The sequence below is a fragment of the Fundulus heteroclitus genome, chromosome 7 (assembly GCF_011125445.2).
Source record: "Fundulus heteroclitus isolate FHET01 chromosome 7, MU-UCD_Fhet_4.1, whole genome shotgun sequence".
In the NCBI taxonomy this organism is placed as follows: Eukaryota; Metazoa; Chordata; class Actinopteri; order Cyprinodontiformes; family Fundulidae; genus Fundulus; species Fundulus heteroclitus.
Window position 1 is genome coordinate 15,858,257 of NC_046367.1, and position 19,499 is coordinate 15,877,755.

General features: G+C 38.4%; 1 protein-coding gene across 4 annotated transcripts in view; it reads right to left on the minus strand.

The window, feature by feature from the left end:
• The window catches only part of znf385b (zinc finger protein 385B), an 88,538-nt gene that overhangs the window by 4,812 nt on the left and 64,227 nt on the right, over positions 1 to 19,499 (minus strand). For all 4 annotated transcript variants that reach the window (XM_021317433.2, XM_036139038.1, XM_036139037.1 and 1 more), the window contains exons 5-10: positions 11,013 to 11,149; positions 10,772 to 10,882; positions 2,117 to 2,288; positions 1,652 to 2,032; positions 317 to 501; positions 80 to 175 (exon numbers count right to left, since the gene is read on the minus strand). In XM_021317433.2, coding sequence (XP_021173108.2) covers positions 80 to 175; positions 317 to 501; positions 1,652 to 2,032; positions 2,117 to 2,288; positions 10,772 to 10,882; positions 11,013 to 11,149 — 1,082 coding nt within the window. The remainder of the gene's footprint in view (positions 1 to 79; positions 176 to 316; positions 502 to 1,651; positions 2,033 to 2,116; positions 2,289 to 10,771; positions 10,883 to 11,012; positions 11,150 to 19,499) is intronic.

A 19,499-nucleotide genomic window follows, 5' to 3' on the forward strand; every position in this document is an offset into this window, starting at 1 on the left:
CAAACAGAGTTGGGTCAGTTAGTGTTTCTGTTCTGACGAACATTTTAAGAAGAGCAAAAAGCTGCCAGAGGACACTCACAGTGAGCGAGCCGCGCTGCTGCTTGTTGTAAGGGCTGTATTTGGGTTTGCTGGGTTTTCCTGCCACTCGGTCCTTGTGTCTTCTGCTGGAAATGTGCTGCAACATCGATGACAACATTAACAGACTGTAAGGTTTTACTCCTTTGCCATTTCCGGAGTACGCGCTAGCAACAACAAACCAAGTAAGTTCATTTATATGGAAGCAACAGAGACCAAGAGTCGTTGGACTTTCTCCTACCTGTTTGAGCTGGATCTCAGAGTTGACGTGGACGTCACAGATCTGGCAGTGGAAGGTCTTGTTCTGCAGGCCGGAGCCCTTTACGGCCGAGCTGACGCCGTTCTTCAGTTTGGCTCCCGGTCGAGGGTACGCTTTGATCGGACCTGCACCACTGCGCGCCTCCAGCATCGTTTTGTGCTTCGAACCTGAGACAAAAACATTACGTCAGGCATGAATCATTGAGACATAAAGACTAGAAGGTCGGAGAGTTTCATAGAGCTCAGAATATTCAGTAAGCAATGAGGAATCCCATTTGCAGTTTCTGCTACGAGTCTTGTAGAGGACACAGAAAACATGTGGATGGACGTGCTCTGGTCAGGGGGGTGGGGGGGGGGGGGGGGGGCGGAATTCAACTAACACCAAACATTACCCTTAACACATCATTCCTACAGCCAAATTAGAGTGGCAGCATCATGCTGTGGGGAAGCTTTTATTCTGAAGGGGCAAGGAAGCTGGTTAGATTTGACGAAGAGATGGATGAAGCAGTATTAAAGGAATATCTGTATCAGTGGAGATTGGGACGGATGTTCACCTTCTGGTACCTTTTAACACCACTATATATACAGCCTCCTCACCCTCCATCACCAGAGCTACGGTGGAATAGTTTTGATAAAAGCACATTCATGATTCATATTTTAGAATGGCCCAGTCAAAGTCCAAACACAAATTCTGTCTCTAGATGTTCAAAGTAGGTCGAGAAACATCTCGAAATACTTGCAGCTGCAACAGAGGGTGGTTCTACAAATTATTGGCTTAGGAAGGATGAAAAGAAAATACACACCACACTTTTTATTATTATTATTTTTATATACAAGATTTTTATTTGTAAAATAAATCTGTAAAACCCATGTATTGTTCTCCTTCCTCTGCACAGTTGTGCTTTACTTAATGTTTGTCTTGTCCAAATAGAACCACAATGAAATGCATTAAATTTAAAGGTTATAAGGTGACAAAAATTTGGAAAAAAAAAATCAAATAGGTACTTTTGCAAGTCACAATGTATTTTAGAGGGTCAAATGAGTGGGAATTTGAAAAAGATTAAGCACTGATTGTCTATTCAGATATGCCTGGGCACTAATCAGAGCATGATGAAGGGGAGATGTTAACTTTATATAAAGATTTTGTCCAAAGAATTTTGTGCACACTGTCAGATTATGTATTTCACGTGTGGGAGGAGGAATGAGGAAAGGGTCAACAGAGAGAGATATTGGCCTCTGTGACTCACACTTGTTCTAAACTGAAGCAAAATCACAAACATGACCCACATAGTTCCTTATCCATTTTGTTTTTCCATACCTGCGTTATGAGCCTCCAGCTGAGACAGAGAGTTGACAGCGACTTTACAAAGAGAGCAGTACAGCAGCTTCTTCGCCTTCTCCTCCTCGGACTCTGCTGAGAGAGGAGCGTCCTGGGAGGAGGGGGTGGTCTGCGGAGGAGGAGGCGCAGCACCGGACGGGGAGGGCTTGACTGAAGATGTGGGACAAGATTTGGAAGAGGAGGAGGAGGAGGATGAGGAAGAAGACGAGAGGCCAGGAGCTGGCAGGGCAGATGGCGGGCTGGAGGGGGGAGGCTCGCTGCCGGCTCTGGTGATGGAGGGTGAGGAGGACAGAGGGGAGGCGGAGGAGGGGAGGCAAGGTTTGAGAGATGACATGGAGTCTGACGGGCTGGATAATCGCTCTTCGTAGAGAAAGAGAGGGAGGAAAAGTTAGCATCAGATAAGAAGTTGTTCAGATCAGCGTTCTGTCCGAGGAGAAACTCCACCTGTGCGCTGACTGTTGCTGCCGTTGGTGGAGACCGGATGGGCCGGACCTGAAGGACCGCAGCTGTTCCCGTTGGTCTCTGGTGCCGCCGTCCCTTTGGCTTTGGCCTTGTTCTCCTGAGACTTAAGCTTCTTGGCATGGCGACTGCCTCTATAATGCGCCTCTGCCTGAGACTGAAAACATAGAAAGAGCGAAGAGTTCAGTTTCAGTTTTGCTTGGGTTAATTCTTCCTCCGGTTGTCCAGAGATAACTTTATTTCTTGTCCCATCAGTCTCCTCTCGGTTTCTTCATCTCCGTCGCACCATATTGGCAATAAACACTCAACGGTTCATACCGAACAGGTAGACTCTTTCAGAGCTGTGAACACCTATCTTGCAAAAAAAATACATAGCATCATATAAAAAAATGTTGGTTACATTTTATTTGAAGGGGTGTACATAAGACTGACATTACACTGTCATAAACATGATATAACACCTGTTATGAACATAAATGACTCTTTATGAATGTTTAGGACTGTTGTCATTAATTGTCATTCGGTAAATTATGACACTATTAAAACAAAGTTGACATTGTTTAAAATGTCTTTGTTATGACAACTTGACATTAACAGAGACAAGGTTAACTTTAGGGCTTGATTTGGGATTAGGTTAAGTTAAGGGCTTGTCATAACAAAGACATTTTAAACAATGTCAACTTTGCTTTAATAGTGTCATAATTTACCGAATGACAAGTAATGACAACAGTCCTAAACATTCATAAAGAGTCATTTATGTTCATAACAGGTGTTATGTCATGTTTATGACAGTGTAATGTCAGTCTTATGTACACCCCTCCAAATAAAGTGTTACAAAATGTTGATGCACCATTATGCATCTCTGCTGAAAGATAATATCCAAGATAACATCTTGGATTACAAATTGACAATAAATGATCATGGATTGCTCAGGTTGACCGTGTCTGCATCAGGGTCCAGAAAGCTGTTACAGGTTGAGGGCCTTTGGTGTCAGTCAGACAGTCGTGCTGCTTTTTTACCGTGCTATAATAGAGAGCATCATTAGGTACGGCATTTCTGCCTGGTTTGGTAACCTGTGTGTCCAAATAAAGGCCAAACTTACTTGCCTGACTCAAAGAGCTATGAAGTTGATATGAGTCAATCAGCACCCCTCACTTCAGACCATCTTCAATGAAACAATAACCAGGCAGGCCCAGAACATCATCTCAGATCCCACTCATATCCTGTATTCAGAGCATCAGTTTCTTCCTTCAGGTCGACGTCTTAGAGTCCCTGCCTGTAGACTGAAGCGCTATAAGAACTCATTTGTTCTGCTTTCCATTAAAGCAATAAACATTATCAAACAGTAAATTGTGGAATAGGCAACGGTATCCAAAACTTTAAACCAATCTGACATGCTTCTTTTATGTATTCATTATGTCTTATAACAGTTTTTTTAAAGAAGGGTTTTTATTTATATAAAAAAAATATTTTATTTTTATTGTGAATGTAATGTAACATGCTTCTTATTTGTATTTATTTTTCTTATACTGGAATTTCTATAGTAGTGTTTTTATGTGTGAATGTAGTGTGACACATAGTTTGGACTATGTAGCAGCCAGAGTGTGTACCGAAGACAAATTTTCTTTTGGGACAATAAAGTTAATCATCATCATCATCATCATCATCATCATCATCATCATCATCATCATCATCATCATCATCATCATCATCATCATAATGGTATAGTATTGATTCAATATATACAATAGGATGTTTCCTAGCGCAGACTCCAACATCTTTTTCGTTTTACTGTGACTACAGCAGAATTATAGGTTATTTAAAAACCCAATGAGACTTGGCTAAATATGATCTCCTTGCAACATTTATGCCCTGCAAAGCTTTTTGTCAAAGTGACAAAAATATTAAAAGAACTTCCTCTGGCCTCCAAGTAATCCGCAACAAGGCCAAGCCTCTGTGCAGTTAGGAGGTGTGTCTACGTCTCTCTAGCTGGGAGCCCTAACACCACATCCACACAAAATGATGTTTTTGTTGTTGGGTCTGACGAGCTGCTAGAGGTTGGATCTGCTTTGCTGAGGCCAGAATACTGTTGGGTCATCAAGCTCGTAGATGCAGCACCACCGAGGGTTACAATCAATTACAGAGAGGCTTGGCAGAACTGCAGGATGACGTCTTAGCCTCAAATTAAAACCAGCTACACTGCAAAAATGGAACTAAAAGTAAGAGAAATTTTCTCGAAATCATTGTATTTTTCCTTGATTTGAGCAGCGAAATAAGACTCATGCCAATGGAATAAGATTTTTGCATTTAAAATAGGAACAATTCATCTCTACAATAAGATAATTAGATTTCCTGCACTTGAAGTAAGATGATGGAGATGAATTGTTTCTATTTTAAGTGCAAAAATCTTATTCCATTGGCAAATAGTCTTATTTAGCTGCTCAAATCAAGGAAAAATACAATGATTTCAATAAAATTTCACTTACTTTTAGTTTCCTTTTTGCCGTGTAGACCAATCTTTCGAATATTACCGATGCCTGTAGCCGTCAGCTAGCCATCTGATCAATAAACCACAGTTGCTACCTGGACAACAGGAAGGCTAAAATACATCTCTCAACCTCACCAAGGACGTTTTGTACCCCTAACCAGACTCTTTAGAGCAGTTAATGAAAGGGATAAGAAAGTTTTCATTATGTGCTACAGGAGTCCATCATAAAACCCTGACAAAAAAACATCCACATGCTGTCTTATTTTTGAAGGTTATGCGGTTTTTAGGTCAGTGTGCAGCAAGTTTGCAGAGTTTTCCATCCAGCAGCGTGTCGCCACAATATTCCATGTAGTAATGTAGCACCGTTTGCTTTTTCCTAGTCAAAAATGAGCAGAATCTACGCAGCATAATTTGTTATTTCTCCACGTGATCTATTCAGTTTGCAGAGTTCTGAGGCTGGTTGCCCTCTGCATAATTGTGCCTCCTTATTTTATCTGTCCTCCTCCCTGTGACCCAGAAAGAGGATCTCAGTAAAATATCTAAAGGATGTAATAGTTCCTAAGAAGTAGGAAAAGATGACTGAGGAGGAAACAGACTTGTTGCAGGAGACACAAGTAACATAAGGTCTGCCGTGGGAAGTTTTGAGTCTTGTGATCCAACTTCCTGCAGCACATTTGTGTAGATAAATTAGAACAAATCTCATTGTCAAAAGACCTTTGACATCACCCAGACAAAAATAATTAAAGACAGCAGCCGTTTGCAATTAGACGATTGTTGGATGTGACAGCTCAGTCACATGTCATAGCTAATTGGTGTCAGTTCAAAGTGATGAATCAGGCTTGAGGATGTCATATTTTGTGAATTATCATCATGTTGCTGGCTCTGCTCAAATGTCCAAGACTAAAACTAAGACTTGAGCAGAGAAGTGGAGCGAAGAAAACGAGAGCATCAAATAAGTAAAGAGAAAAAATTTCTAGCTTTAAAAATATACATGTAATACGTATAAAGTTCATTGAAGTTGGCTAAAAGTCAAAAATATCAGTTTACAGCCAGAAAACCTAAATCATAGAGGCTTAAACATGAATGGAAATTTGTTCCTCCATCGTTTCTAAAGCAGATTATTTTAAAACAAGGTATTTCCGTCAAAAACAATTGTGACATATTGTTGCCATGATCAGAGACAGGATGGTTTTGTTGACAAAAAAAATAAAAAAATGACCTTTGGAAAATTGTGAATGATTTTGTGGCTTCGTGCAGCCGGAACAATGACAGAGGAAGTACTCTAACATTCCCCAGAGATCCTCTTTCTCAAATCTAAATGTAAACATAGGAGAGAATGACGTCATTCTCCTCAGATTTAAATGTTTATGCGCATTCAGTCAGTAGCAAAAATCTGCCGAGGCCTGCAGATCATATTATTAGGTAAAGAAATAATTGCTCTCTGCATGATTTTAAACCATAATAATTTCTTTGTGCGTGAGCCCAATGAAGACAATTGTTTAACAACAGCTGCAATCCAATCGTAAATCAGTATTTTAACTTAGCTTCGAACCATCGCTTTTGTAATAAATGCTTGAAGTGATATTTTAGGGCCAAATAAGTTAACTACAGATAGATTTATAGAGTTTAATTCCAGCGACAGAAGGTGTCCTGCTTTAACAACAACAGCTGTGCGGGTAAAGCCCGGCGTGAACATCTGTAGAATAGAGAGGCTTTCAGCTGCTTTATTGTGATCGACGGTGTATGCGTGCACTTCCTGCATTTAGCAGGTGAAGTATATCATAGTTATGGAGGGAATAGATCTGCACACAGATCCTCCACCTTCCTTTTGATCAACCAATGTTAGAGGAGCTGACCCAAAGAAGGACAGCCCACCTTATTTGCACACTGAGACAGAAATGCATAGATAAAAAAGGAGACAGAAAAATGTATGACAAAGGAAAAGTTAAAAGAACTGACATTATGACCATCAAGTAGCTTAGTTTTGACATGGTTTTCCTTCCCGCTGCTTCTTACTTCTAACCCCAAGGTTCTGCGTTTTTTCTAATAAGACACTAGAGGGCATCCACACACAGGAAGCAAAAATGGACATTCTTTAAGTGTCCCATGTCCCTTTACTCTGTTCGAATTTGCACATTTTTAGAGTGTCATTGTGTGAGCTGAGTCACAAAGGCTCCAGTTTCCATCCAGACCAAGTTGCATTTGAATAGGCAGCAGAACTTGACATATGTGCTATAAAACCCACGTGCAAAAACACCACCTGTTTATATATTTTATATATATATATATATATAGATACTATTGACGGTATCCATGCACATACATGATGCCATTAATGCAAAATGTAGCTGCCTTTGCCCGTTTAACTAGGACTCTAACTGGGTCTGCATAGCAGGTGTAGCACACGAAGCAGCAAGCAGTAGCAATGCAGCAGCTGGAAGAGCTCAGGCACAACACCAAGTAAGGCTTACTGGAGATACTCAGGCTTTCAGAGCATTATCACTGTTGTTATACACTCAAAACCAGGCACATCTCCTGGAAGCATAAAACTCGGCCTCAGGTTGTGTTTATGGGCCAAAGACAGCCATCAACACTTGACTGAATATTTGGTAGCAAATGGTCAGACTGTAGAGGGAGGGGGGGGGGGGTGATCTAACAGAGCGAGGTGCTCGATCAGAGCTGCAGACATGTCAAGCAAGGAGCCCGGGAAAGAAAATCAAGATTATCTTTATGTAAATCCAGTTCAGGGTGTCTGTTTAATACTTAACTCCCATTACTGCAATTCAAGTTATACAACAACGAGCTACATGTGTCATGAGAAGGATTTTCACTTAGGCGACCGCCAAGAAAACCTTTAAGACTACAAATGTAAAAGAAACTAACACCAGCAGGGTCACGTGCAGTGTTGTTCTGCCACGCATGCTGGCCAAAAATATTTAATGTTGTTTTCATTCACCACAGCACTCCCCCCCCCCCCCAAATGTTGGCTGTGTTCACTGCAAAAATGGAACTAAAAATAAGTAAAATTTTCTTGAATATATTATTTAGTGTATTTGTCCTTGATTTGAGCAGGTAAATAAGATTATCTGCCAATGGAATTAGCATTTTGACCCCTAAAATAAGATATTTCGATATTCTGCCCTCTTAATAAGACTACGGAGATGAGTTGTTCCTATTTTAGGTGCAAAAATCTCATTCCATTAGCAAATAGTCTCCTTTACCTGCTTAAATAAAGGACAAATACACTCATTTAAAAAAAAAATTGACTTATTTTTAGTTCCGTTTTTGCAGTGTTCCCGACAATGTTTGTGGGGGGAATGGCAAAAAAGGAGATCTTGTCACTTTTCTTCAACGATGGCCTTTGACGGATTCTTCCGCCAGAGCTTTGGATCTCTGAAGCTCTGCCAGAGATAGGATGGGCTTCTTGGTTGTGTCTTCTCCTAGTAGGTTTGCAGTCTTCGCATGTTTCGGTAGGTTTGCAGTCTTCGAATGTTTCGGTAGGTTTGCAGTTGTCCGTGCTCTTTCCGTTTTGGATGACAGCTTGAACGGTGTCCTGGGAAATGTTCAAAGCTTGCAGTGTTGTTGGGATGTCATAAACAAACTGCTTTAAATATCTGAAAACCATCAATCATTCTCCTATTATGCACAATCATGCAATAACTTGTGCTGGTCCAAAGGTTAAGGAAAATTGGTCAAATAATATATGCATTATAAGGTATCCAGGTAATCAATTTACACAAAGTGCTGGTGTTTTCACAGTTTTACCAGCCTGGATTAAGCGTGTGCGACCTCACCATGACCCTTCTCTTGTGACTTCCCGCCAGCTCCGTTACTCAACCTCCGCTCAGCTTGTTAAAATGAGTTAACGCTCCTTGTTTACTCTCTCTTTATCACCAGCAATTCCTCTATTCATGTTCACTCATGAATAATTTTACCGGCTCGTAGAGAAGTCGTGTTTGATGGACGCGTCGGTAATGAGGCAGCTCATTAAGCTCTCAGCAGTCATGAAATTGCTGAGTGTCATTTACACAGCGCTGTGTTAACACGCCGCAGAGGAGTGCAGCTTACAACCGATTCTACACACGCGCAACAACTATCAACAAGACCCGAGAAGCCTTTCTCCTGCGGCAAGCACAGTGAGATAGCTTTCTTCACCCCTTTTCTCCATAACCTGCAAAAAAGTAGATCCAACATCTCCTTCAATTAGTTTAAGATATGTGCATTTTCTGTAAGATTAGAATACATTCAGTCCTCATTTAATAAAAAAAACACTTGAAGATCTTGAGGTTCAATGTTGCTCAGTCATTGAAGTGAATGTTATTTTTTTTAACAGTGTGCAATTGCGATCCAGAACTTTTTTTTTTACTCTACATCAGTATTAGTAATCGGTGTGGAGATATATAATTAACATGATCTTCAATAAAATAATTATTTTCAAAGTAAAATACCTGTGAGCAGGACTTAATTAGGACCATTAAGTAAACGCCTTTATTTTTTGGTATTACCTATTTGTGGTACTGTATTAAAATGGTTCTGATCTCCCTCGGTAGACTACTTCGTTATTTGTCCTATATATAAGCTGAGCAAACAAAAGAGTTCCTCAAGGCTCAGTTTTTGGGTCAGTTTTATTCAATATCCACATGCGGCACCTAGCTCATATTATAGAGATTTACAACATCATGTATCTATCTACGCGGATGACAAACAACTTCAAAATTCTGCATCATCCACTAACCACAGACATTTACAGTCATCAAGTGTCTTTTTCAGTCCCCATAATGTTACGTATGTTGAGGTCAGCGCTCGACAAAACTTGGCAAAACTGAAAAGGAAAAAAAACAAAATACAGAGCATACCAGAAACATTGCTCTAATTTTTGATTCTTGTCATTTTTACTGACACATTTAGTCTGCCACTAATGCTTTGTAGACACATAACACCACTGAGCATTGTTATTAACATGCCAAACACACAGGGGGCCATTGTACTGCAAAGCTAAACCCTTTGTCAGCCCGTCAGAATCCTTCAAAATAATGGCAACGTTGAACATAACTGTGCCCCTGTAAAGGGAGGTAGAGTTGGTGTAAAACAGCTGACCTCCAAGCACTCTTTCTCCTTTGCACCTCAAGATTTTGGAGCAGCTTCTTAATTTTTTTTTTTATTAAAAGGTTAGATTACTGAATAAAAACAATATATTTTTTCAGACAGCTGAAGCTCATCTAAAACCCTTATACCAGAGTCTTGGCCATCATCAGTGACATTGATCTTGTCACACAAGTCCTGCACTAACTAATTAGTGCACTAACTTATTGTTTGTAAAAGGAAACATTTTTAAATCCTGCATGCATTTTTGGCACTTAATGTTTCAAGGACAAAATACACCTGAGGTTGGGTATGGTTATCAGAGACCTGACTAGCATACTTCATCAGTTTTAACCTATTTTTTCCCCTAAAAGCTCATTTATTTCCATTTGTTTTCTTTAAGTAACATTAATTGATATTCATTTTAATAAACATATTTATTGTTTCTCCTTTAAAGCCACCTTGTATATTAATGGGGCCAATGCATACAAACTTTGCTTGCCCAGCGATCTAGATTAGAACATTTGAAAGCAAATTATTTGGAAACTAAAACTCCTAAAAGTAACATGTCACAGACAAACTGAACAGGGTCTATTTAAAGTGAAGGTAAATTTGACCTTCTAGGTCTAGTATGTTGATTCATAAAACATTACATAAAAATGAATAAAGGTGTTTCAATAAAGTCAGTTCTATCTTCTTTTGCATATTCGGTCAAAAAAAAATATATATATATTATATATATATATATATATATATATATATACATAATTTACTTTTTAAACATAGAATTAGCAACACTTTATATATCTCTGTAATCCTCCTGTAGATCTAGATTTAAATGTATCCTCCTGTGGTGTTTAAACCAGAATTGGCCTTTTCCTTTGTTTTAAATCCTAATACTTTGCTGAGCTGGAAACAAGCCTGGGATGCTGAGCTTTGTTCTATTTTCTAACATTAACTAAAAGTACATTGTCTGATACCACGATTAAGGATGTGTCTCTTTAGTAAGTTCTGCCCCTCGTATATGCTCATGTAGCAACAACAACAACATGCAACACGCAAAAACTTACGTCAGAGTTGAACCTCAGTTGGCAAACACTACAGGAGATGACCTGCTTCTTCTTGGGCACCATGGTAACACCAAAGGTGTGATTGATGACCGCCTTTTGCACTGGATCCATCTGCTCAAAACAAACAGAGGTCAGAGAGGTCAGCAGCTGCAGAGGATTATCTGGGCAGTGATGACGGCTCCTTTCATCTCAGTCAGACCGGACAGCGCGCAGCTACGACGACATACACACGTTCATGTACCGTGTTGAAGTTTGGGAAGAGTCCGACTGGTGACGTCGTCTCCATGGGGAACGGCAGGAATGGTTTCATCATCACTGAGGGACTGGTGGCACCAATTAGACCTGGCAACGCCCCACCCGCTGCACCGCACCCACTTCCTAGAAGCAAAGACAAAGCTAATGAAATACAAAAATTTTTTTTTCATCCGTTTAAAAGGTTCTGAAGATATAGAAAGTGAAACAACATATGTATGTCGAACACTGATACCCCATTACCACATTTAGAGCAAAGGTTTTATTAATAAAGCTCAAAATGACTGCAGGAAATGGCCACGACCTTCCAAGATTTCCACCTCGACAAAAGAACATCATTCTCTGTCAAATTTGTGTTCAAGTTTTGCTTTGTTTTTTTTGTTGTTTTTTTTGGGTTTTTTTAGGTCTAATGCCTGTAAGCTTTATTCTCTGTTCTCCCTGCACACATGGTCCTAATTTGGTAAACGTCACTACTGTCTGGACTGGGATGCAGGTAGCTACCAGTATAGCAGTGAGCGTTGAACAATTCCCTCCAAACTGCTTCACTGCCAGGTCTGTCGAAATAAAAGCCGAGATACCAAATACTTTAACCAAAGCAGTATTGCTTAAGGGTAGAGTTGGCATTTTTTCCAGAAACATAAGTAAGAAACCCCCAAGTCCCTTTTTGAGTAACTGCACATGCACGGTCCTGTGCATGTGCAGTTACTCAAAAAGGTCTTACCTGCTCTTCTGCTCCTCAGGGGGATCACATGACAAAAAAATCTCCCAAATACACTCTGAGCTTATTTCTTTCTTCTGAGGGCTTCCTCTTCTTCTCATAAATGTGTAAGACAGTTTGCTTCTCAGCCAGTTTTAAAGGCGCTTTATTCCCTTTTCTGAATAAATAATGTCTTGATTACACTCAGGATGGAAGGACAATTTCACCCAGTGTAACAAAAAGTGTTTCTGAACAGGATTATCAACTATAGCTTTAAGTGGCAGGTATTTTTAAGATGATAGATTTATTTATAAAGCACCTTTCTATTCATGCTGACAACTTTACACTAGAGCTATATTCACCTGATCACACTCACATTAATACATATGCAGATTGTTGGCAGCTTGGGTTTATGTGGCAGGAGGGAATCAAACCCACAATTTTCAGATTGCAAGATAAATATTCTAACCAATGAGCCACGGTTGCTTTGTCATTTAGAGCGTCATTTATTTTTATGTCAAACTTTACATATAAAACTTATGTATGATGTCAAACTTTTTCTAGATCTACATTTTTACTACATGTTATACTATTGTAAATATCTGACTACAGAGTATTATCCTTGAAACTACTTGAATAGTTCTGTAGTAAGGTTTTTATGTTTAAATGTCACAAATCTGAAAAACCACACAAAGCCGAAATGTGTGATTCGTTTTGCTGTATTTTTGGAGTGGCTGGCTATTTGAGCAAAATATAGAGTCGAAGCTGAAGTGTGAATCCTTCTGCTGCCCTCCTAATGTGAGCAGGTGTTACATACACAGTATATAGTGTGTTGCGGTGTATGTATCTGATAGAAATAAGTACGCTTCTTCTATCTGTGCATATCTACATTCACAGCTTGTAGAAGCCCCGCAGAGAAACCTTTCATAACAACGGGGCGTGGGTGGAAACACGGAGGAAAACTGAATCAGTCCTGACACTGAGTGGGAGGAGGAGGAGGAATATAAATATTGAATTTATTAGGTACTATTCGCCAACTTAGGTAAACATATCAGATCTTATTAAAATATTTTGAAACTGAAAATGACAAACCTGTCTTCTTTATTATACATTTATCATAGCCCTCTAAAACGTAAATGATTTTGACATGTTTTATAAACGCATGCCCTCTATTTTAGAAGATGTATGACCTATTTGCCTTTAATAACTTTGAGAAAATCTGATTTTAATCCACTAATAATCTATTAAAAAAGTAATTGTAACCCATTTGGATACTCAATTACATTACTACTAGGGATGAAGCTAAGACATGGTTTTATCTCTTTAAATGTCGGCCATGACAGCATGACCTACTTTTAATTATAACCATTTTAAAAGAAAATTGCCATTAAAACTTTATTAGGTACCCTTGCTATTAAACAGTTTTTTTAAGATCCATCAAACACAGCATCTTAGACACTTTTCAGTGGAATGTCAATGAAAATTAAGAGGAAACATTTCAGCCACCAGACATAACCAAGGGTTAAAAATTGAGTAGGTTTCTAGGTTAACTGGTTGTATATGGTCTTTGTAATGTTACAGTTTACCTTTTCAATTATTTTTACGTTTTGTTTAAACAAATAATCTAATTGGGAAAAACAAGGTATCAGTCTTTTTAAAAAAAAAATTGTTCAAAAACAGATAATGTATTACAGAAGAGATGTGAGTAGCATGCTGAGAAATACTACTACTAGTACTAATAAAACAATAATAATCATCATCATAGCAGTGATGATTTAAAATTGTATCCATCAGCATAACAGTCCTTAACACTTGGTCTTTTATTTTAACAAATCCTTATTCTATTATGGGAAATTGAAGTACAATTCATCACTATTTCAATTTCATGATTAGGGAGTGTTAATTCTGTGGAAAATCTTTACTTACATCTTTAATTACAGAATTCAACCCAAATCACTCCTGCTTTTCTAAACAGCTAACCACCCACCAAGCCATCCACCGTATCATGTAAAGCATATTAAGTGCAATATAGCTCATAGAAGGTTCCTTAAGAGCAAATATAAACGTGAAAAAATAAAAATATACTACAGACTACTACTGTCAGTTTTATTTTCATTTGTTTGATCACAGCACAAACTTAAGATCTCACAATACGCACCGCCACAGTAATCAGTGCTCTGCAGTCCTTGTGCAATATAAATGTTTACGTGTGGCCTCTGAAGATCAATACAACAGGAGGATTAATGCATGAGGTGATCTAATTAAAATAGAAGAATAAGTCTGTTTTCCAGTTTCTCCTAATGTGTTTGTATAAAGAGAGCTATGCTTCTGAATTAAACGTGTGCAAAGCGGCTGCATTCTTTGTCTCTCCCTATGCAGCAGATCAGTGATCGGTGTCTGTATTTCTGAGAATCATTATTAGGTTCAGAAAAACATGACGCAACACAGTGTAATCACACACACATGCAACCTGTCACTCAATTGTTTGAGATGATTGGGTGGATCAGCTGGTATGAGCTGAGATTATTCGTGGTAGTAAATACTGATTAGCTTCTATTTTTATTGACGATGTCTTGTGCCAGCGTGACTAACCATGCCAAAAAGGAAGCATTTTTATAGAACCTCATTAAAATCCAAAAGAACGTCAACACTAGACAACCTGCTGACAATGAAGCTGTTCGTTTAAGGCGAAGCTAAGCGGTTCTATCTTTTATTTAAGAATACAGAAATGTAAAAAAAAAAATACACTACATGAATATTTCTGAAAATACCAAAAGAAAAAAACAAACAACTGATTTCAAGTTTGAGTGTTCTTCAATGAAATCATCATCTGAAGGTTTTTCACAGAGCCTTAGTATTTCTATCTATAAATCTTTAAAATTTTACATCTATTTTAGCAGCATTTAGAGACTGTTGCATTTCAAAAGTATCCATACCGGTTGGACTTTATTCACATGGTAAGGGACAGTTAAAGGTAGTACTTTACTGTGAAGTGAAAAGAAAATGTATAGTTTTCACTTTTCTTCTTACAAATAAAATCTTGAGAAGTGTGGCAGACATTGCCATTCAGTCTGTATATAACAGGTATATATAAAAGGTCCTATAACAGGTTTTGCCCTGGATTCTATCCATTCCAATCAGCTCCGACCAGCTTCCCCATCCTGAACCTTGTGGTACTCCACAGATGATCCTGGAGTTTGAAGAATATTTACTATTGACATCAACAAACTGGAATCTGTCCAATAAATAAGAGTTCAACCAGCTAATGGTTTTACCCTAATACCTACAGTATGTTCTGGGAGAATATAGTGATCAATTGTATCAAATGCAGATCTAACAGGACAAGTACAGACACAAGTCCATTGTCTGCGGCCATGAGAATATCATTAGTGACCTTCACCAGAGCTGTTTAAGTGCTATGATGAGCTCTGAATCCATTTACTCTGTAAATGTTCACATACTTGATTAGGAACTATTTTCAAGAAAATAACCTTACTTTAAACTTATCCACATCTGAGTCTTTTCACTAATTGGTGATATCTTAAAGTCCGCTGGTTGAACAGGATTTTATTTAGGGTTGTAAGAAATGACTTATTTCAAATGCATGTCACACTTTTCAGATTTTAATTGTAACAAAAGTTTAAAATTATTACAATTTTCTTTAGATGCACAGCTCTTTTTTCAATTCGGTCTATGACATAAAATCCCAGTAATTTTTTTTTTTTTTTTTTTTGGCATGACAAAATGCAAACAAGTTCAAAGAACATGGATATTTTTCTTAGGCATTATAAGTTCTGAAGCCCAAAACTTGTGGATTGCACTTATTAGTGAGCATTTCAAACTTGTTTCATTTTTTGCTCATCATCCAGCTTTAGAAGTCTATTTACTTCCAGCTCTAAGCCCCACATTAGTTTTGACTTTTGAATTTAGTGGAAGTATTTCAACCTTACAGTCAGAGGGAAGAAGGAAAACCTTTTTTAAGAACTGCTCAATGTTTTGTCAGTGACAACTTAAACCATTTCAAGAGCCCCAAAATACTATTTTTGCCTTCTTTAATACCCTTAAGCCTTTAAATCTCCATACTATGAGGAGTTTTTACGACTGTCTCACAGCCATCAACACCATATTCATCAACATTAGATTGAATTATCCACTTTATGCAATACATTTACGCACTAAGACACATTTTTACTCCTTATAACCCATTTACTCCTCACTACTGTCCCATTCTGTGTATTACCTGCTGAAACTGAAGCTAGTTTTATTGGGTGTGAGAGCGATGAATAGCATGTCGACAGAGTTGTCTTAATTCTGTCCTTCTATCCTTCTGTCCTCTGCGATCTGGTTACAAACCACATGTGCACAGAAACCAGCACACACGGTGACCCTTCTCCCTTACAGCAAGTCTCTGTTCTAAGAAGCTGCTATAAATACAAACCTACACATCTAACATGTCTTCACTTAGAAACAGTATGCAAACCAGCCATGAAAAAGACGCAAAGAGCCAGTGCGCTTCATTTGAAGTTGGTCGTGTTTGGCCAGAAGATCTGTTGATGACTGCTGTTGTTCTTTTAGGGAACCTTTAAATAGCTCATTTGTATCTAGAGCCAGATCATTTCATCCAAGATGGTGGATGTGGTCTGACTAATAAAAAGCTGGGTGGTGAGACAAGAACTACAATCACAATACCGCTGTCATTTCTATTTAATCATATCAGATCTGGCAAAAAAGGAGAAAATGTATCTCAGAGAAAGAATTAAAGTTGTGTAGAAAATAGGAGACCCTACAAAATCCTTTGTGTTTTTTATATTTGGATATTTCATATCAGTTGACAATTTTGTATAAAATGTGATAATTGGCACTATATTAATAAATGATAATTTAATTGAAAATTGTGGATTCAAACAAAATAGATAAACCATATAGACAAAACTTAAGATACAACTTATAAAATAATGTTCGGTAAAATGTAATAAAAATGCTATTTTTGATCAGAAACTCAAATTAAAAAGACACTATATTGATCCCAAAGGGAAATAATAGTGTATCTATTATTAATATCATTATTGTATTACAATAATGATATTATTAATATCATTATTGTATTGCATTACTGTATTATTGTATTCAATTCAGTTCATAGATACACATAAGTATCTATGAACTGAATTGAATATCTTAGAGGTTTCTTCATAAGTTGTAGATGCTGGTGGCTGTTGGCAGAAAAGATCTCTGTAGCAGTCTGTCGCACAGTGGATCTGAAGAAGCCTCTGACTAAAGAGACTCTGTTGTTGTACAACAGTGATAGATGATAATCAGGGTTGTCTGTAATGTGTTTTTTTTTATTTCCATTTTATAAAGAATCCTTATTGGCACTTGCATCTCCATAGGTTCAACAGGAGTCCAAAGAAAAGAGTTGGCCTTTTTTATCAGCTGGTTTAGCTGATGGTGTAACCCCAACAGATGCAAACTGAAGAACCGAAGTTTCTTCAAGAAATACAGTCTGGTCAGTCCCTACCTGTGGACCGCTTCTCAGACTTGACTGATGCTTATAGAGCAAAGTAAAAAATATGTATCCTTCTCTGCAGATCGTTTATGAAGGTAGCATGCTTAAGCTCACTGAATCCTTTTCTAAACTTTACCAGTAAAACCAGTGTGCTGCTTCGAGCTTTGGTTTCTTTCTAGACCAATAAGTCTAATAATACAATCTGATTTTGGATGCTTTCGTTTAATACCAAAGCTTTCCTCCTCATTCATTTTCCATATACAGTTAAGACCATAATTATTCATACCCCTGGTAGTTTAGGTTTTATCATTTCCTATCAAAAACAAACTCCTTGGTTGACTTAAATTATTCATATCTGCCAGGTGCATGAATAATTTTGGACTTAACTGCTTATTCTGCACATACTCTCACAGCCAATACTGAAAAACGCTACACAACTATCTACACAAACACACACTCTTACTTAAGGGCAGTTTGGACTCTCCATTTCACATAACATACATGTTTCTCACAAAGGAAACCTGAGAACCAAGAGAAAATCCATGACTGCACAGGCAGAGTGTGCAGACACCAAAGGACAGCAACTGCTGGCAACTGAGCCAATGTACCTTTTAGTTTAATTAATATATTTTACGTAGTCACTAAATGTGTCGTTCTTAAGCCCTAAAGCACTTTGTGTCACCCATGGCAACAATAAAATACATTTAAGGCAGCCCACTTAATGCTTTGCATTTTATCATAGGTTTGAACATTTAAACATTCAAGCTTTTTTTGCTTCAGTACAGGGAGTTGAATTTATTATATAATAAAAGATAAGCATACATTTAACTGTGGGTATTGCATGCCTAGTTAAACACTGATTGGTTTAATTAACCGAGTATGAACTATGCCGATGCCATCATGAAACAACATATTTTTCATACTTTTCCCTCCACCTGTCACCCAGCAGTCTGACTGAATGATGGGAATTTAGGTCACGCAGGAAGTGTTTAATGCAGCTGCTCTACTCTGCATAAACAAATCCAAATTATATATCTAAAACATTGTCTGTCAAAGCAAAGATCAAATGAAATCCTGTGCCCTTCGCTGCGTTAGATGTCTGTAAAATCAGCCTACTTCACATTTAAAAGCAGTCATATTATCACAGTTTGGGTCCTGATGTGTCCTTCCCTGACTTCCACGGCGGCTAAGATCCAACAACCAATAAACTGATTCAGATCTCTTTTCTCTTAAGTACCTTCCAGTATCCCGCTGGTCAGATAGCAGGTTCCTCTACAGCAGTCTGAGGAAACTGCTATCTGGTTGATTTATGATTCTGGCTTCAGCCAGAGTCCTCTCTGGCATTCACACCTCTCTGGCTCACACACACACAGACATATTTACACCCACTGTGAGCTCGACTTGGAAGCTCACATGAAGGAAAATGTCCTGCTGTGCTGTGCTGTACAGCGAGGGGCAGACTGAGCCTCCTGAAAGTGATCTGACCTGGATGGCTCTGTACCGAGAGGTTTTGTTACTAAGAAATGGCTGACATCTCATGCAGCCCCAAGGTTTATAAATCAAACTGGGCATACTGAGTTTCCCGCAGGTCATTCGGTTACAGTCGAAGTGTAATTCGGCCATCACGGCATTTTGTTTGTTTAAAACATGTTAAAGACGTTCATACAGCATATAAGAAATTACTTTAAATCAATTAATGTAGCTTTTTTTTTATGTGTGAGGCCCCCTTCACACCAGACCACGAATGTTCAACGGCATTAAAAGTGAGCCAGAATGTGAATTTGTCTTTGCTGCATCCAAGACGCAGTGCACTCTCATGTAGCATGACGAAGCATAAGAGTTTCCCCAATCAGCGTTTTAAGCATGAACAAAATGTCCATGGTCAGATTGTGACGGCGCATTATTTCATTATCGTGGTTTCAGTATATCTGGGTCCTGGTGCTCCCCTGGGGGAAGCAGGTAGCAGCAGGAGTAGCTTATCTATGGCATGTGGCCCCAGCACATCTGCATAGATTGGTCTTCAGAGCATTCAGAGTTGAACTGGCTGGACTGGCTTCACGCCAAAATGTGCAAAGCTGCTCCCACAACCTGATATAAACTTATCTGGGTTTATTTTTTCAATTGCATGCATCATTGCTTTTACCATTTAAACTCTTGCCAGATAGATGATTTTTGAACTTCTATGTATTAGATGAATGTCCAGTGATTAAGTAAAATAGTGTGACTGTGATACACTGGCATGACCATGTGGATATTTTGTAAGTATGAGCCAT